Here is an 18,186-nt window from a genome sequence, read left to right on the forward strand (position 1 = left end):
ATAACATTCAGGAGATGCTGGATGCACGCCATCATATTTAGGAAATATTTAGGAAAGCCGTCTCACATGCCTAGTCACAAAGGGTAATTTACTGACCCTCCCTGATTCAGCGAGTGCCAACCCATCCGCTTAGCCTAGAATATTTCAAGGTGCACACCACATTACATTACAGTGGTCAAAGCACACCTATAATTCTCATTTTCTGCAGAAGTGCAAACTGCATCACATCACTAAAGATATAGGACAAGACTATTTAAAAAAACAAACCCTTTTCCAGGTATAAAAAGGCTGAGTTGATTAAATAATCCCAACTGCAAAATAAAATCTTGTTTTTGCATGTTGGTTCAAAAGTATGAGATTAAGCTGTAGTTATCATAGGCAGAACCTGATATTTCCAATTCCTGCCATGGGTTGGTGGAATTGTATGAACATCTCAGATACCGTGATTGTTGCCCGCAAACACATACAATTTCCCTGTAAAGCCAGGTGCATTTACACAAAAGTAGGTGTGATTTGGAGCTATAAAAAATTGGCAATGTTTAGTAGCATACTATATGGGCCCCTTTGGAGCTGACCAGCTGTGCATGGACAACTTAAGACATACCATTGTAAAAATATTTTTTTTTTTAAGTATATAGTTGTCTCTTACACATTGTTCTACATTAAGGGTTTTTTTTCCCCGGATTTAATTCACTTTAGGCTATAGCAATTTGAGCACCTAATTCTAAATCTGCTGAATAATAAGGAAATAAAGCAATTCCATAAACAAAGTTTTATACTCCGTCATGACAAACACACTGGTAAAACCTGCTTTTCCATCACTTGAAAGTGCATCATGGTATTTAAAAAAAACATATGTAGCAGGGATAATCAAGACAAGTTAAAAAAAAAAAAAACTACTAAAGAAACAAAGGAATTGGCAGACACATACAAACTTTCCCATTTCAAGCCATTTGCTAGGCCTAGCTCCTTTGGGTGTATCTTCATTAATTAATCTCTCGCCCACGTACCATTTACATCTTATTTAAGTGACCTTTAGTCAAATAAATGATCAATGAAGTGAAATTATGGTCTCTTTCTAACACTATATACAGCACATTAAAATCCTTGTTCATGTGGCTGTGTGTGTTTTTTTATGTTGTATTTTAAATACCACAACACTTAAATCAATTTGCTTTATGGTGCAACTGATTGTATGTCTCACTTTTTTTTTTATATACTAGCAATTTGTAAAATAACCTAAGACACTCACAAACACTTACAAAATGAGGGCAGAGTATACAATCCAGTCACCATGACATGATCTAAAACATCAGAAACTATGTTAGAAGTAAGGGGAAGCTCGGTCTCACCACCCTGGTGTGTGTAATAAATTAACGGCTGCCACTGTCGGCGGGGAGCACCCCTAATATAAATCATGTCAGCAGCACTGGCTACAGCCACAGTGGAAAATACCACAATTATTGCTTAGTCACACGGTATGGAAAAGATATTTTTCCAAAATATGTCTATGGCTATAGTATAATGACATGCATGCATTACAGCACTGGGCCTCATTTAGTGTTAGGAACAAATTCAGTAAAGTTGCAAATTTGCACATGGAGAACCCATGCTTTGCGATACATGAGGTGAAAATGCTATTTTTAATACGGTCTACTTTTGCATGCGAGACACAAAAATACTGGGCAGCTTTATTTAATACTGTGTTTTATATTTGAGCTGGGATGGCCCCACTCACAAATAAATTTGTAAGCACACAGCATATGTCCCTCCCCTGCAGAGCAACATGGTTTTGCTAAGGTGCAAAATAGCAGGATGGACTCCTATAGCTAAATGAGTACCTATATGTTTAAAGTTTTGCAGTCTTATCACCGACAGATTACTAGAAATAGATACAGTACAGTAAACCTGATATGGTAAGTAGGATACAGAGTTAAAAGAATAATATGTATATGACCAAGAATGGGCTCATACTTGCGCCTGCAACTGGATGAATGAAGGTATTTTTCCATCTTTGTCAACATTTTCAGCTTGTAGTCCCGAAAAAGTGGATTTTTGATCTCAAAGAGCATGTGCCTAAAGGAGATGGAGAGATACAGTGTATCATTAAATAAGCATTTCTTTTATGACATTTTATATTTAGTTTCTAGAAGTCATGGAATAAGAGAGCAAATAGACATATATTTACTATAAAGAAGCAAAAGATAAACAAAGAAAATGCAACATATCTGGAACCAAAAGCAATTAACATAAACCAAGGGTAGAAAATACCTCACTTATTCCATCCACATAGCTTTCCTTGAACAATTAAAAAAGTGAAAATATATCTATCTATATATATATCCTACCTGAAGTACCCGGCATTGCCCGAGTTTAAATCTTCCAGTTATTAAGTTATCAATGAGTTGGCTGTAACTGTCAACCATTTAAAAATAGTTAGTAGCTCTTCTAACACACCCATGAGGTGGCTGCCCAGTGATGTTTTTTTTTTTAATATTAAATGTCGTCCAAATCCATCCAGTGGAAGGCCCAGAACTGGCTCCTCGGGTCAAAGTTCATCATACACCAGTAGAAGGTCCGATCATGACCCGAACCCTCAGAAAACCTAGCCAGGATACAACTGGATCACTTCACTTTGGTTTCATACAAATCGATGCAGTGGTGTCCGAATGCATAACCGAGCAGACATCACACAGACCAATAAATTTTATAATGAGATTTTATATTCACGTTAAATCCTATTCTCTTAGTCCATGGGGGACACTGGTCCATGGGCTTTAGAGCCTCTTTCAGGACATGGGTGTTTTAAATAATCTAACAATTAAATGCTCCTCCCTCTTATACCTCACCATCCTGCAGGCAAGTCAGTTATTTTACTAACCAAGCCCAAGAGGACAGAAACAAACAATAAAAGTGAGAAACAACTTCATAGCTGAAAAAGAAACATTTAACTTTGGTAAACTTCTTCCCAGAATAACTAGAGCAAAATGAGGAAACTCTTACTTAGGAAAGTGAAGTACCTGACACACAGCTTGTATTAATTCCTCCACACTCTGGCAAACCGAATGAATCTCCTCCACAACTGAAGGAGCATCCATGTCAGAATTCACCGCTAAATTACCTTCATTTTGGGAACTAGTGTCAAAATCTGGCTTATTTTCCTGAAGTTGTGGCGCCATCCTCCTACGCTTATGTGAGGAATACGGTGCTACAGATTGTAACATCCTCTCTAAGAGGAAGAAACCTAAACCATACCCTGTACAGAGGATGCAATTCCCTGTACCCAAGCAGGGTGTACAGACTCCGCCAGGGAGAAACAGTCAAACCTTGACTTAGCAAACTAGAACCCATGTCAGTTGCTACAGTGCAAGCAGAATCAGAAGATGGAGCGACCACAGCCTGTGACAGCACCAACTGAGCAAGTTCAGCCACTGTATTGGAGAGAGACCGAACCCAGGCCTTTGTTGCTGTATGTAAAGCAGCAGCTGCTGTATTACACGGTATGCTCTTTGAAAGCAGGCAGGCTGCGCACAGAACCTGCGCACATGACTGACCTGATGGTAGCTTTACGTGGCAAACAGCCCAGGTGAAACTCAACAGTGATGTAACACTAGCTTTACCACGCATGGTTTTTCCCCTTCTGACATGTTAACAGATGGGACAAAACACAAACAAAACAGTGTAATAAACAGTGTAACAAAACACAATTTAAATAACAAGCAGCCCACAATACTGAACAGAAAGTGAGCCTGCAATACAGCCAATAAAAGCCCCACAGAGTAAAAATAGACTTTTGAAAATAACAATCCCCAAACCTTTCTATCGGGACTCAGGACAGAAAAAGGGAGCTATAAAATGGCTGTTTATTCTGGTGTCTGCAAACATAATAGTGAGAGACTACCGTGGAGGAAGTGTAATTAGAAGAAACACCACTCCCACTGGTAACATTCAACAACCCAGTGCCTAGCAAGGCTTCACTATCTTAGTGACCCTTGCCTGACCCTGTCTCCCGAGCTAAAAATAGAATCTTTTTTTTTTTTTTTTTCATAGAATGACTGCTTCTAGTAAAAAGCAGCCTGCTCAGGGACAAACTGCGATTTTCTATCCCTCTCACTCAGCATTGTGCTGGGAGAGGGTTCACTTACCTTCTGCCACTCCTCCTCACGCAGTGTCTGCCGTCTATCTGACTGTCAGATCAGGAGGACGGACACAGCCTGCGTCGACTGTGCCCGGCTCCTAGGAGGGTATGAAAACGTTGGGAGGAAGGCTGGCAACAGAGGCTCCTCTCACAGCACCTCCGACATCCCCCTCCATACAGCGCTTGCCGCACGCTGCATACTGCATATTCCTGCCATAAAATAATAAAAGTAACAGAAGAGGGCAGCTGAGCAGCCCAGACACAGCCTTTTCGCCGGGCACTTAAACTAGACTGGCCTCTAGCAGGAGGTGGGGTATAGAGGGGGTGGAGCCAGAGCTTTGTTTTACTAAAGTTAAAGTGCCAGTGTTCGCCTCTCCCTACTCTATACCCAAGGTCCCGGTGTCCCCCAAGGATGTCAGAGAAAAAAGGATTTTAACGTAAGTATAAAATCTTATTTTCTCTATAATCCACTGGGATCACTCGACCATGGGGACATAACAAAGCTACTTCCCTTTGGGTGGGAACGCTCATAAAGTTGCAGTGCGCAGCACCCTATACCAAAACCTACCGTACTTAGACTTGTAAATGTATGTACGGAGCCCCACGTAGCTGCCCGAGTAAACTGCTTGGCCGAAGCCCCATGATGCACCGTATCTAACCGCATGGCAATTAAAGCTGGTCCCCAAGGAGACAGGTAGTGAGAAGGTAGGAAATCAATTTATCCCTTCACACAGGAATCTGAAGTGGAACTGAACCCGACCCCTATAAATCAGCAGACAGGCACACACAACTGCCTCTGTGGGTGGGCAGAATGTCCATTATGCAGCCTGTCATTTCAAGGACCTGGCTGATGGCATCTTAGTGGAACACACCAGCTGTCCTCCACGATGAGCCGGGAACTGCCAAAGCAATTCCTAACCCCTGTGCCTTCACCACTACGCGAAAAGGCCTGAAACCAAGAGTCCTGTTCTCTTGGCAGATATAACAGAAGGAACTCTTTCACCTCTCGCCTGGCTAATAATCTTATACAAATCAACCCCGAACAGACATCACTGTAAAAGACAAGGACTCCAGAGTATTTTTGACCCTGCATCTGCCTCCCAAGCATTGAGCCAATTGGCTCGGCAAGCTGAGACCAACAAGATAAAATTTTGGACCCCAGTTTTACCAGCATCCAGGGCTGTGTCCCAAGATATACATATTCCTTACAGATGTGTACAGAGAAGGTCGCCATTATAGACCTATGCCATCCAGACTGCAAAAAGTTGCTATGGCCACTTTTCTGTGGTCTAGTTGAAACAATCTGAAGCTAAAAATGAGTCTCAGTAAAGCAGCAGTCACTAACAGTTGTACCATTTTTAAGTCCAGTGGTATTCGTGGATAAGAAAAGACATGGCATCAGACAATCGTGCTATAGAGACAACCCCCTAGGTGGAATTTCCTTGTAACCTACTCTGGTAGGTGATCAAGGGTCTGATATCTGCATATAACCTCAACTTATGTACAGGTTGGGTCCGCGACTTGCACTTCAATTTTTTGCTGAGGATAAGGAAGGAAAGCAACTGCTTTTTCTTTCTTTTAAACAGCGTCCTGCAGACTCTGCTGACTACCCGCTGTCCTAGATGTATAGTAACTAAGAACTGTCCACACTAAATCATCCACACCATGCCGCGTCTTGTAGAGTCCTTGTCAAAAGCAAGATATTCTCTTTGTTGGATTGCTCTGCTTGGGAAGAGCACTCATAAACAAACACTCTCCAGGACCGGACTAAGACAGGACTGCTTTTTATGCAACTTAGTCTGTGAAGAGTTCTCTAGAATATTCTCTAAGGATAAGGAAACTCTTACAATACTCTGTACAGTTTTAACCAGGAATATCGCCCAAACAGGCTCTTTTTGTCTCATTGCTAAGAGAAGTATATGGATTGCCCAAACTAATCGGCTGAAGAGTCAGTGAAGTTGATGGAAGGACAGGTCTCTTCTCCTGCAACCAGTGGCATGAAGCAAACTGCTGGGTAAACGCAGAATTAGACTGCGCTAATGCCTTAGCCCAGGCTGTTTCCACCCAACCAGAGGTGATTCTAGCCAGCGCGTATGACAACTGATCTCCCGCCAAAAGCGTCCCTTTTTGACTGTCTACTTGGTCACAGCCTGATATTTTACATAAGTATGACAAGTCACAGATGAATTCCTGCCATCCTAGATCTCCCGTTATTTGGCAGGACAGGCAAGGAAGATAAACCAAGGCAGATATAGAGTTCACAACATAGAAAAGGAAAACCAGGTATCAGTAAATTTTGCATAAATATACCACACCATCCCCAATGCAATCCCACTCCAGCTAGAAGTCACTACCTGCTACTGGGGAAACAGAGGAGAGTTGAACTGCAGTGTCTGATCTAGACTGATATTCAGTATACACCTGTATCCAGTCAGAGAGGAGAACAATTTATGCTATCTGTACCTCCCCCCAGAACCCAGTATGCATAAACCTCTCTTTATCCAACCTAAAAAGAAAAAGAGCAGTAAAATTCAGATACAGAATACAGAATATGGAAAAGTGAACCAGATATCAAAAGACACAAATTTAATTCAGCAGATATAGAACACACAATCCCCAATGCAATCTTGTCCCAGATAGAAGTAATACCTGCTGCTGGGGAGACAGAGGAGAGTTGCACTGCTGGCAGAGTGTCTGATCTACAGTATATTGATAATCAGTACACACTTGAAACCAGTAGGAGGGAGTGCAAATGATGCTACCTGTACCTGCACCTCCCCGAGGGTCATTAGGTCAGAAACCTCTCTTTATTCATCCTGATGAAAAAAAGAGCAGGAAAAAACAGCAGATACAGTATACACAATATGAAAAAGTGAAACTGGTATCAATAGAAAACAACTCTGCAGTAATATACCACACAAACCCAATGCAATCCCACTCTAGCTGGCAGTAAATACCTGCTGCTGGAGAGACAGAAGTGTGTAATTTGCTGGCACAGTGTCTGATCTTGACTGATATTCAGTACACACCTGAAATCAGTCAGGGGGAGTGCAAATTATGCTGCCTGGATCTGCACCTCACCCCAGGACTTAGTAGTCATATACCATTCTTTATCCATCATGAACAGAAAATGAGAAGGAAAAAAGCCCAACACAAATATTGAAAAGTGAACTAGGTATCAATACACAAAAAAAACTCAGCAGAATTTGTGCAGAAATATACAACAAAATTCCATTGCAATCCCACTCTTGCTAGCAGTAATTATCTGCTGCTGTAGAGATAACGTAGAGTATAGCTAATGGTCACAGTGTTTGATCTTTAGTACACACCTGAAATTAGTCAGGAAGGGGCAGTGTAAATTATACTGCTTGTACCTGCTCCTCCCCCCAGGACTCAGTACTCATAGACCTCTCTTTATGCAATGTGAAAAGAAAAGGGCAGGAAAGAGGCAGATACAAATGTTGAAAAGTGAACAAGGTATCAAAAGACACTAAAACTCAACAGAATCTGAGTAGAAATAGATTACATATTTCCAATGCAATCTCACTCTAGCTAGCAGTATTTACCTGCTGCTGTAGATACAGAGAAGAGTAAATGAGTCAGTGGAAGTGCATAGCTCATGGCAGTGTCTGAACTTCAGTACACACATGAAATTAGTCAGGGTGGGGAGTGCAATGATGCTGCTTGGGCCTGCACCTCCGCACCTCCCCCCCCCCAGGACTCATATATGGTCATATACCTCTCCTTATTCCATTGATAAAGAAAATAGCAGGTAAAGAGGCAGAAGGGTTGCTGGCAAAGTGACTGGTTTAGACTGATCTTCAGAACACAGCTGAAATCAGTCAGGAAGGAGGTGAATGACATAGTGCAGGGCTCTTTTACACCTCCCCCAAGTCCCAGAACGTCAGCAGTCAGCGTCCTTGAGGACAGCCCCCCCGTGCTGCGACTGTGCCTAGTGGGGGCCTACATTTGATGAGGTGGCCCCGCCGGACCCTGCTTCCCAAGTGGAGCCTTGGCTCTGCGGGGCCAGGCTGCAGGCCCTCCCAGATAGAAGTTGACTGTCATTTTAACATCTCCATGCTAGTGCCGGGAATGAGAACTTACCTTTCCACACTCCCAGTACGGTCCGGTGCTGCTCTACCTACCCGATGGTATGGCGGCAGCATCGGGCCCCCAGCTACAACCTGTGGCGGAAGAGGAAAAGTATATAAAAAATATCAAAAGACACACATTTATTTCAGCATATATAGAACACACAATCCCCAATGCAATCTTGCCCAAGGTAGAAATAAACACCTGTTGCTGGGGAGACAGAGGAGAGAAAACCCATTGAGAACTTGTGCTCAATCCTCAAGAGGCGGGAGGACAAACAAAACCCACAAATTCTGACAAACTTTAAACATTGATTAGACAAGAATGGGCGGCCATCAGTCAGTATGTGGCCCAGAAGTTGATTGACAGCATGCCAGGGCGAATTGCAGAGGTCTTCAAAAAGAAGGATCAACACTGCAAATTTTGACTCTTTGCATAAACTTAATGTAATTGTTAATAAAAGCCTTTGACACTTATGAAATGCTTGTAATTTTACTTCCGTATATCATAGCAACATCTGACAAAAAAAGTCTTAAAACACTGAATCAACAAACTTTCTGAAAATCAATACTTGTGTCATTCTCAAAACTTTTGGCCACGACTTGTGTGTGCATATATGCATCTATAGGTGTATGTGCATTATCTTTAGTTTTTTTATCTCTAAAACTAGTTTGCAATGTTTAATGCACGCACTAAATTCTATATATGGATACTATGAATCATCCATAGATACTAATGAAAGTGCCCCAAAGCTGGTCAAATAATCATAATCAGGTTAATTAAAGAAGTTACGCTGTTTTATTAAGCAATAATGAAGCGACAATTTACCACCTTTTTTTTTCCCTTTGTCGGTAAAGATAGCCTGTCCCCATCTTCTCAACCTCTGTTGCACTTCTACTCTCCCTAGTCACTGTCACTGTTTTCTACACCTCTTCGATTCTAAGCTCATTTGAGCAGGGCCACTGTTATCTACAGTTTCAATGCCATCGTATGTAACTTGCTTGTAACACAATCCTCTAAATGTATAGTACTGCATAAGATGTTAGCACTTTATAAATAAATATTAATTCAGCAATAATGTTATACTCGTACACTTGGGGAGTAATTCTGAGATTAAATATGTATATCCAAAAGTGAGATAAATGAGCAAAATGTATTGACAAAGAACTGCAACTGCGCAAATACGCAAAGCATCTCAAGATGCCTGCCGTTCTGCACCAGCATTTGCTCCAGGTTTACATCAGAAACAATTACATCTAACCTCAAACTTTGGTTTTGATAGCAACATACACATTCATCATTGTTTGTTATAATAAATAAATGCTCTAATGCAGAAGGTATAACTTCCTTGTTTACGAATAAAAAAAAAAATCTTGCTCAAATACATTCACAAAAAAACAAACATACATATGGGCAGCACGATGGCTAAGTGGTTAGCAATTTTGCCTCACAGCACTGGGGTCATGAGTTCATTTCCCGACCATGGCCTCATCTGTGTGGAGTTTGCATGTTCTCCACGTATTTGCGTGGGTTTCCTCCGGGTGCTCCGGTTTCCTCCCACACTCCAAATACATACTAGTAGGTTAATTGGCTGCTCTCAACATTGACCCTAGTCTCTCTCTTTCTGTTTGTGTGTATGTTAGGGAATTTAGACTATAAGCTCCAATGGGGCAGGGACTGATATTTGAATGCCCAAATGTAGTTTTACATTGTGATTTTGCAGTACATAGTTTAGTTCACATAAGATTTAAAGAACTAAACCCAGAAATATTTTTAATAAGCATTTTCAAAAATGGGAGAGAAGGAATGTAATATATTGGTAATACAAGAGGCATTCTTTTTGCTTTTCTGCATTTCATTTCTAATTTTGCTTCGGACTTGATTCTTGGACCACATTTATTTATTTATTTTTTTAAATTAAAAGATCATTGTAAAATCCAAACTGAAAAAGAAATCATATCTGATATGCACTACATGTCAAATGTAGATACTTTTGTCCCTAATGTATTAACCAATTCACTTGTCCCATAAATAGCCACACTAACAGTATATTTATTAGTAATAGTCGCCCCCAACTATTCTCACTATTATTACTGTCGCTGATTTGAAAGCACCACAGTGCTTTGCAGCGCCACACAGCGAGGAAAACCAGAAATGTCTAAAACAGAGACATACAAAAGGTAGACAAAATAAATGTAGACATGAAAACAGAGGTTAAGGAGGGCCCTGCTCATAAGAGAGCTTACAATCTAACGTGGAAATAGTCTAGTGTTTTGTATGTGGGAGCAGTAACAAAGCCACATACAAACACCAAATAAGATAATAGGTTCTGCTTAGCACAGAGCTGGGATTGTAAATGTGCCAAAGCGATGTATTGACTAGCCTCACCAATTCATGCACATTTCATTTTCAGAGACTAAATGCTGGAGTAGTGAAATATGAAAGGACAATAGAACAAAATAATTTAATTGCAGTGCTAGATAAAAGAATAATGCAAGATTGTTTATGATAGCTGTTGGGTATACACAGAAATCTGGTGCAAAACTAAAGGTAAATTGACAACCTGGATTTTCTCTCTTTATCTCTAAAATGTAAACATGATTAAGCCAATGTGTACTGCATTAAAAGAACATGCATTATTCATAAGGAGGGTAAGGATGTTCATGACTGCGCTAGTTATCGCCCTATCTCCCTGCTTAATATAGATGTCAAATTATATGCAAAAATTTTGGCTAATAGACTAAATTCGGTCCTTCCCTCCCTTATACATTATGACCAAGTTGGCATTATACCGGGGCGTCAGGCCAGAGACAATACCAGGAGAGTCGTTGATCTGATTCATATCATTAATACCAGGAAGGCCCCGGCTATTGTTCTCTCCCTTGATGCCGAAAAGGCTTTTGACAGTATATCTTGGAGCTTTATGTCCCGAGCCTTGTCGGCGTTTGGGATTTCGGGCAACCTCCTCACGGGTATTCAAGCCTTATACTCTCGACCCTCCGCAAGAGTTATGATCAACGGTTCTCCCTTTGACCTTATAGCCATATCCAACGGTACACGGCAGGGGTGCCCTCTGTCTCCTCTCATCTTTGCCCTCGTTATAGAGCCTCTTGCGGCCTCTATCCGGGCCTGCCCGAACATACAGGGTGTGCGGACAGGGAATCTGGAGAGTAAGCTCTCTCTCTTTGCGGACGATGTTCTTCTGACTCTCCTGCAGCCCGAGAAGTCTCTCCCTGGACTCTTTGGCATATTACACCATTATGGGCACCTCTCAGGGTACAAGATCAATATTACGAAATCGGAGGCTCTCCTCCTTAATATTCCCTACCCTGAAGGATTGGTACTCACCTCTTGCTTTAACTTTCGGTGGCAGAGAAAGAAAATTAAATACTTAGGTATCTTCATTACCGACTCCTATGACTCCCTCTACCGGGAGAACTACCCAGCCCTCTTTGTTAAGATCAAGTCTGAATTGCTCTCCTGGCGCTCACTGATCATTTCGTGGCTGGGCAGGATTATCTCCGTCAAAATGAACCTCCTTCCTAAGCTTCTCTACTATTTCCAGACCCTCCCTGTCCGAGTCCCCCTTTCGGATCTGACATCTATCCAAAAATGTCTCTCTAAGTTTATCTGGAACGGCCGGTCTCCCAGGATTAAGCTGGCTCTCTTAAAGAGACCCACCAGAGGTGGTGGTAGGGGCTTCCCGGATTTGAAAATTTATTATTGGGCGGCTCATCTGAGCCAGGTCGTAGCAACCTTTGCCCCCCCCCCCCCCCCGCCCGCGGCACTGTCATGGGTTGACATCGAATCCGCTTATCTTAATTTTCCAATCTTGTCCTGTATGTGGGGTCTCTCAAAACTAACTAGATCTCCCCTTGCCTCCCAATGCCCTACCCTTCTATTCTCAGCTGCAATATGGGAGACCTGCCGACCCCATCTCAAGATACCGGTGTCTTCTCTTACTGTCCTACCTCTTTGGGGTAACCCTGCCTTTCCTCCTGGACTCTCCTCTGCCTTCTATAGTCCTTGGGTCACTGCGGGAGTTCGATTTGTTGGAGACCTATTATTTCAGGGGGCCTTTATCTCCTGGGATGACCTACGCTCTAAATATCCAAGGCTCCATCCTAAATTCTACGAGTATTTCCAATTACGACACTTTGTGGGCTCTCTACTCGGGGGGGGCTCCTCTACCCCCTCTTAGGTCTCCCTTTGAATCCCTATGTCTCTCCTCACCCTTGGGTAGGGGCATGATCTCCTCTATCTACAGCTTAATTCTCAATGTACTTTTACCTCCGGGCGGTAGGTATGAGAGGGAGTGGGAGAGGGATCTGGGCCCCCCCCCCCAGAGGAGGATTGTTGGGAAATCATAAGGGATCAAGTTGCCACCAGCTCTATTTCCACTTTGGTGAAGGAGAACGCATATAAAGTATACTTTAGGTGGTAGTATACACCTGACAAACTCACTAAAATGTTCCCCTCTAGTTCTCCATTATGTTGGCGGGGTTGTGGCCAGACGGGCTCCTTTATACATATCTGGTGGTCCTGCCCTAAAATATCCTCCTTTTGGGACCGAGTTAGGACCCTCCTCTCCTCCCTCCTTCCATGCCCTGTCCGGAAAGACCAATTGTCTTTTCTTCTTTGTTACCCTTTGATTGAGGATGATAGACAGTCTGCGAAATTGGCCCCCCATGTCCTGGCTGCGGCGCGTTGCCTAGTAGCTAAGTCTTGGAAACAAGCTGAACCCCCCCACTATGGCGGCCGTGCGATCCTATATCTGGTTTATTGCCCGGATGGAACAGATTACATACCACCTGCATGATAAGGATGATAAATTTCACCAGGTTTGGGCTCCTTGGCTTAACTTATAACCCCTTACCTCCTGTACCATCTCTTTCCTCCTAAAAAGACTCCCTAGGTTCATAGGTGACCTGACTCTTGATAGTGTTTCCCTTCCCAGAGCATCTAAGCAGTAATCCCCTCGAAAACCTTTATTGCCCCTCTTCTATCTATTTGTTCCTCCTCTTAAAAAGGAAAGATAGGGGTAAGGAACAGTGTGGATAATTGAGAAGCATGTTCTCTTATTTTTTCAGTCTCGGTGGCGACCAGTGCCAGCCCCCCACACTATATTGTTATAAAATGTTATAGTTTCTTGAGTATCCTGGATAACAATTGTATACTTACCTGTCTGGCTATTGACAACCTCTGGCTATTTTATATATTTGCTACTCAAACATTTTCAGCTTCTTTGACTTATGCCCATCACATGTACTGTTCTCTGTTTTTGTCTCTTGCCCTGTAAGTGTACTAATTGTTGATTCTTATCTGTACATGATTGCTATTTTTCAAAATAAATAGTTAAAAAAAAAAAAAAAAGAACATGCATTTACCTGTTAAAATTTATGTCTGCTGGAGCCCACAAAGCATGACAACTGCTGGGAAGGCCATCTCTTCCGGCTCTACCAATCTCTTGATAATATGACTCCATTTCTTTAGGGGCTCCATAGTGGATAACTTTGCGTATATCTGGCTTATTGATGCCCATGCCAAATGCAACAGTGGCCACAACACACTGGCAGGTGAAAAATACAAGTCATATTTCATTATGAATGACAGGTGCACCAGAACTGTCCGCAATGCTCTTAAGCAACACATTCTGTAGAATAACTATGGATTTTAGCAACTCAGAAAAAGACAGACACCAGCTACTTATCCATATGGGTAATCTGAAAGGAGTCTATAAACATATTACAATAGATATATATATATATATATATATATATCATTTTAGGAGAACGTGTTTTTAAAAACTATCAATCCTCCACAATTTTCCATAGGTCACTGATTTTCTTATGCATTTACCAAATGTTCCCACTTCGTGGTCCAGTTCATGATTTGAATATTATAATGGTGCATGTCTTTTTGTTCCCCAAAAACTTAATTTTTACAAACATGAATTATTAAAACAACATTTCAGTAAATAAACATTCTGTTTTTTTTAATATATGCATTGTAGTAATAGAAAATCAGTCGATCATTTACACAATTTAAATCTTAATGTAAAGTAATATTGGTTAATTAAGATGTTGGAAGGATGGTGGTGGGGAGTCTACAGGAGACCAAGTGTAATGTCAAATGGAATTAACAAAGATTACTAAGAATACTATTGAGGGTTAGGGAAGATTAAAAATTATCTTAATAGTTACTGGATCCAGGGAGTAGAAAAGTATTATATGGAAAGTCATGGGGACCAGACTTGAAAGAAAAGGTCAAGTTTGTCATGTAGGCAAGTTGTGATTTCTTCCATGCATGTAACATGCCAGACACAATTTTTAAGTAATGTTAAAGGAGGACCTTTTTCTTTTTATCATATAGGTTACTATGACTCATTTTGATGCTATTAAGATGTGGTTCAACAATTTAATAGAATATTTGTCTAGATATTGTGCAGGTTAGGGAAAAGGTCCAAGGACCTTTGTTTATGGGAATTTTAAAAAAGAGAGTTGAGTAGCTCTCTGTACAAAAGTGAGACATTTTCGGCAGGTCCACTATATTTGGTAAAAATCTCCTCTATGGCCAAAATTGTTCCAACAAGCTGGATCAGAAGAGACCTATACCTTGCAGAGTATATCAGGGGTTAGATACTAACAATAATATAGTTTGTATGCGGTGTCCTTGATTGTGGTCGAAATGGAAGAATGAGCCGTTCCATCTTTAAGCAATTTCTAATAATTCTCTTCAGGAAGAGAGCCAAGATCAGATTCCCATTAAAATTCATGTCTTCTATGAAAAACTGTTAATTTGTCTATGCGAATACTATAAATTGAGGAAATCATATTTTCGTAATGGAATTTTTAGCCAAAATGATTCAAAGACTAAGTTTACAAAAGGTAGATTCAGAGGTATAATCAAGAGATTCTATCAAAGGCCTGGTTGGCATCAAATGACAGAATGATTGCTGGAGATTCAGTCTTGTCTATAATCTGGATCAGATCCATTGCTTGTCTATTATTATGGCTTGATGTATAAGCGTGGGAAGTACCCGATTCAAACGATTAGCAAGGATTTTAGCATAGAGTTTAATATCACTGCTTATTAGAGAAATGGGTCTATGATTTGCACAAAAAAGACCTTTTACTTTCGAATGGATAACTTCTATACAATCCTCAAATATGACGTTAGTCAAAGATTCACTGTAAAGAATTGAATAAAAAGAAGAGGTAGGTAGCAATTTCTTTTATAGCATTCGGCTGAAAAACCAAGGGGTTCTCGTGATTTGCCAGATTTTTGATTGCTAATTACTTGTACAATTCAATCTATGGTAGACTCTGCATTCAACATATTGAGTTTGTGAGCTGTTTGATCTGATTTAATTCTCTTCTAATTACTCCAATCTTCTGTAAAATTACTGAATCTGAAAAGATTATACGTTGCGGTTCAAGATCCTGAAGTTGTTTGTATAGTTCTATAATTTAAATAAGTTTTGCTATGTTTGCTATTGCGGCTATATTAATCAGGTGACCTTTTAAACAGCTTTATGGGTTTGCTACATAATGTGTATCACTGCTTTAAAAGGATAATTCCACCCACAAATACATGACTTAGTGTGGTTGTTGGTGGGGAGAAAACACTGTTGAAACGTGGGTAGCATGTAAGCTCATACAAACTTTAGGGGGTCTTTGGCAATGGACCCCCCCACAATTATACTAGTTTGTGTGGGTGTTTTCTATAAAATGTATTTATGAGTAAAATTATAACTATCATAAACATGATGGATTTTGGTTCAATTGAGGTGTATTTCAACAATGTACCAGGACCAGTTTAGCAGAAGCCTCACATCAGCACTTTATAATATTTTTGTATGTATGTTTGTGTGTGTGGCTTATTTTGGCCTACCACCTTTTACTTCAGATCCGCAGAAACTGGTACAGCTGAAATAGTCTTTGTTCCTGTTAACATTCTGATGCCAATTGGCTACTGGTTATTTTAGTCTAATGCATGTATTATTTTAGCCTGTAACCAGTTTTGAAAAATAGATGCAACAGATGCTCTGACAAGCCTAAAAATGTGCTTGTTAACCTAGTTTAGCAGTCTCTAATTACAACCATAATATGACAGTAGTTGAACAGCCACTGTTGCAGTACACCTGCTCAACCAATAAGCTCAGTCTCATCACATGACCATCAGACTTATACCTGTAATTCATCTCTCATAAAACGGTGATGTACATCTCTCCTTGCTTTGATCCCCATGCCAGCATGATAAGTGCCACAGGAAATGCCCAATTTGTACAATTCTGCTGTGACCTGTTCAGATGTCTTTCTGGAGGGGCAATAAACAATAGTAGCACCTTCAAATTCCCAGCCAGACCTAAAGAAAGAAAGATAGGTTTAGAATAATGCCCTACAGTCTAACAAATGCAAAATGTATTTACTAAGTTTTAATACTACTTTAACAAAAAAAAAGGATTGTGCAGTTATCATTCAATCTTTATGGGAGCAGAGGAATGGAACATGGTTTTAATATATTAAAAAAAAAAGGTAATGTAGTACTGGTCCAAAAAATAGGTCCAATCTTTATCGATGGCCTTTATGCAATAATTACAATTACACATATAGATATGATATTTCTCTTACCTCTCTGTCTGTATGTATTACCCAGTATTGTCTTAATAATGTTTGTTCCCAATTGTAAAGCGCTACGGAATTTGCTGGCGCTATATAAATAAATGTTGATGATGATGATATGATAAAATACCTTTTTACACGATCATGCAAATAGATGTTTTGCACAGAAATGGACTTAATCAATGAAAGCTATAAAAACTTATTTATATTTTGGATATAATACTTTCCTATACATACTGCAGTACTGATGAACATTGTTTAGACATCATTATATAAGTTTTGTGTCTTTTCTCAAAGCAACATGATCTGTCAGCATTTATGTAGTCAAGAAAGAAGTCCTCAGCCAATTGCAGTAAGACAACGCACTTTGAAAGTGTTACAATGTGAAATGCCCAAAAGCAAACATCTAGGGAAGACCTCACATAAACAACTCTTAACAAATATGACCATTTTCTCATACACTAACTGTATAGGGCAGTGGTTCCCAAACTGTGTGCCGCAGCGATTTCAAAGGGGTGCCATGGCAAGAGCAGCTGATAAGCAAGGCAGGGGACTACTTGGTAATTATATTTGTTCAGTGGTAGCCTAAGGGTGCCTCGAACTGAGAAAGTTTGGGATCCACTGGTATATGGTATTGCACGATTTGGGTAGTTAGTACTGAAAATGCAGTGCCTTTCAGCAATTGCTCTTCTTAGTTGGTACCAGTCATCAGAGAGATATAGTAAACAAGATTTTCTTTTTAGTGTCACCTAAATATTATACGGCTAAAAATGTGTACTTGAGTGAATTGATCATCTCATTTAAGCCACTATGAGATTTGCTCCCACTATCTTTAATGTGGTTACGATAAAAGGTGAGAATGCAACAAAAACACTGAATCTTGGGCATAAAATACAAGTTGCCTTGTATAAAAGGACTATTAATAACATTCACAAATGTATATGTAAATGTTTCATGAGCTTCAGAAGGTATAAGAGACAAGGGAGTGATAACAGGGGAATATATTTTTCTATACGACATCAGATATCTTCTCAGCAACTCAACTGAAGAACAGTCAAGCTGTCCAAATATGAAACAATTCCAACAGTCACATTTGTTGTTTACACCAAAATTACCCCAAATTGCTGTGTGTAGGTCCAAAATGACTGCCAATTTCAAGCAACATCTCTTAAGAATAGATAAAGTTTTAATTAGGAATGGCGAAAAATGCGATCTAGCAATCACTGTAGTTAAGACAATACATCCAGTGCTTTCCTTCTGTTTCTATCATCATTTGCAAACTAATCCTTTACTGGTAGAAAATTCAAAAAAGGAGTAGCACAGTACCATCCG

General features: G+C 40.4%; 1 protein-coding gene across 2 annotated transcripts in view; it reads right to left on the reverse strand.

The window, feature by feature from the left end:
* The window catches only part of WRN (WRN RecQ like helicase), a 163,136-nt gene that overhangs the window by 54,240 nt on the left and 90,710 nt on the right, over window positions 1-18,186 (reverse strand). For both annotated transcript variants that reach the window (XM_075204601.1, XM_075204600.1), the window contains exons 19-21: window positions 16,423-16,597; window positions 13,618-13,799; window positions 1,975-2,076 (exon numbers count right to left, since the gene is read on the reverse strand). In XM_075204601.1, the coding sequence (XP_075060702.1) occupies window positions 1,975-2,076; window positions 13,618-13,799; window positions 16,423-16,597 (459 nt within the window). The remainder of the gene's footprint in view (window positions 1-1,974; window positions 2,077-13,617; window positions 13,800-16,422; window positions 16,598-18,186) is intronic.

This window comes from Mixophyes fleayi, chromosome 1 (assembly GCF_038048845.1).
Source record: "Mixophyes fleayi isolate aMixFle1 chromosome 1, aMixFle1.hap1, whole genome shotgun sequence".
NCBI classification, from domain to species: Eukaryota; Metazoa; Chordata; class Amphibia; order Anura; family Limnodynastidae; genus Mixophyes; species Mixophyes fleayi.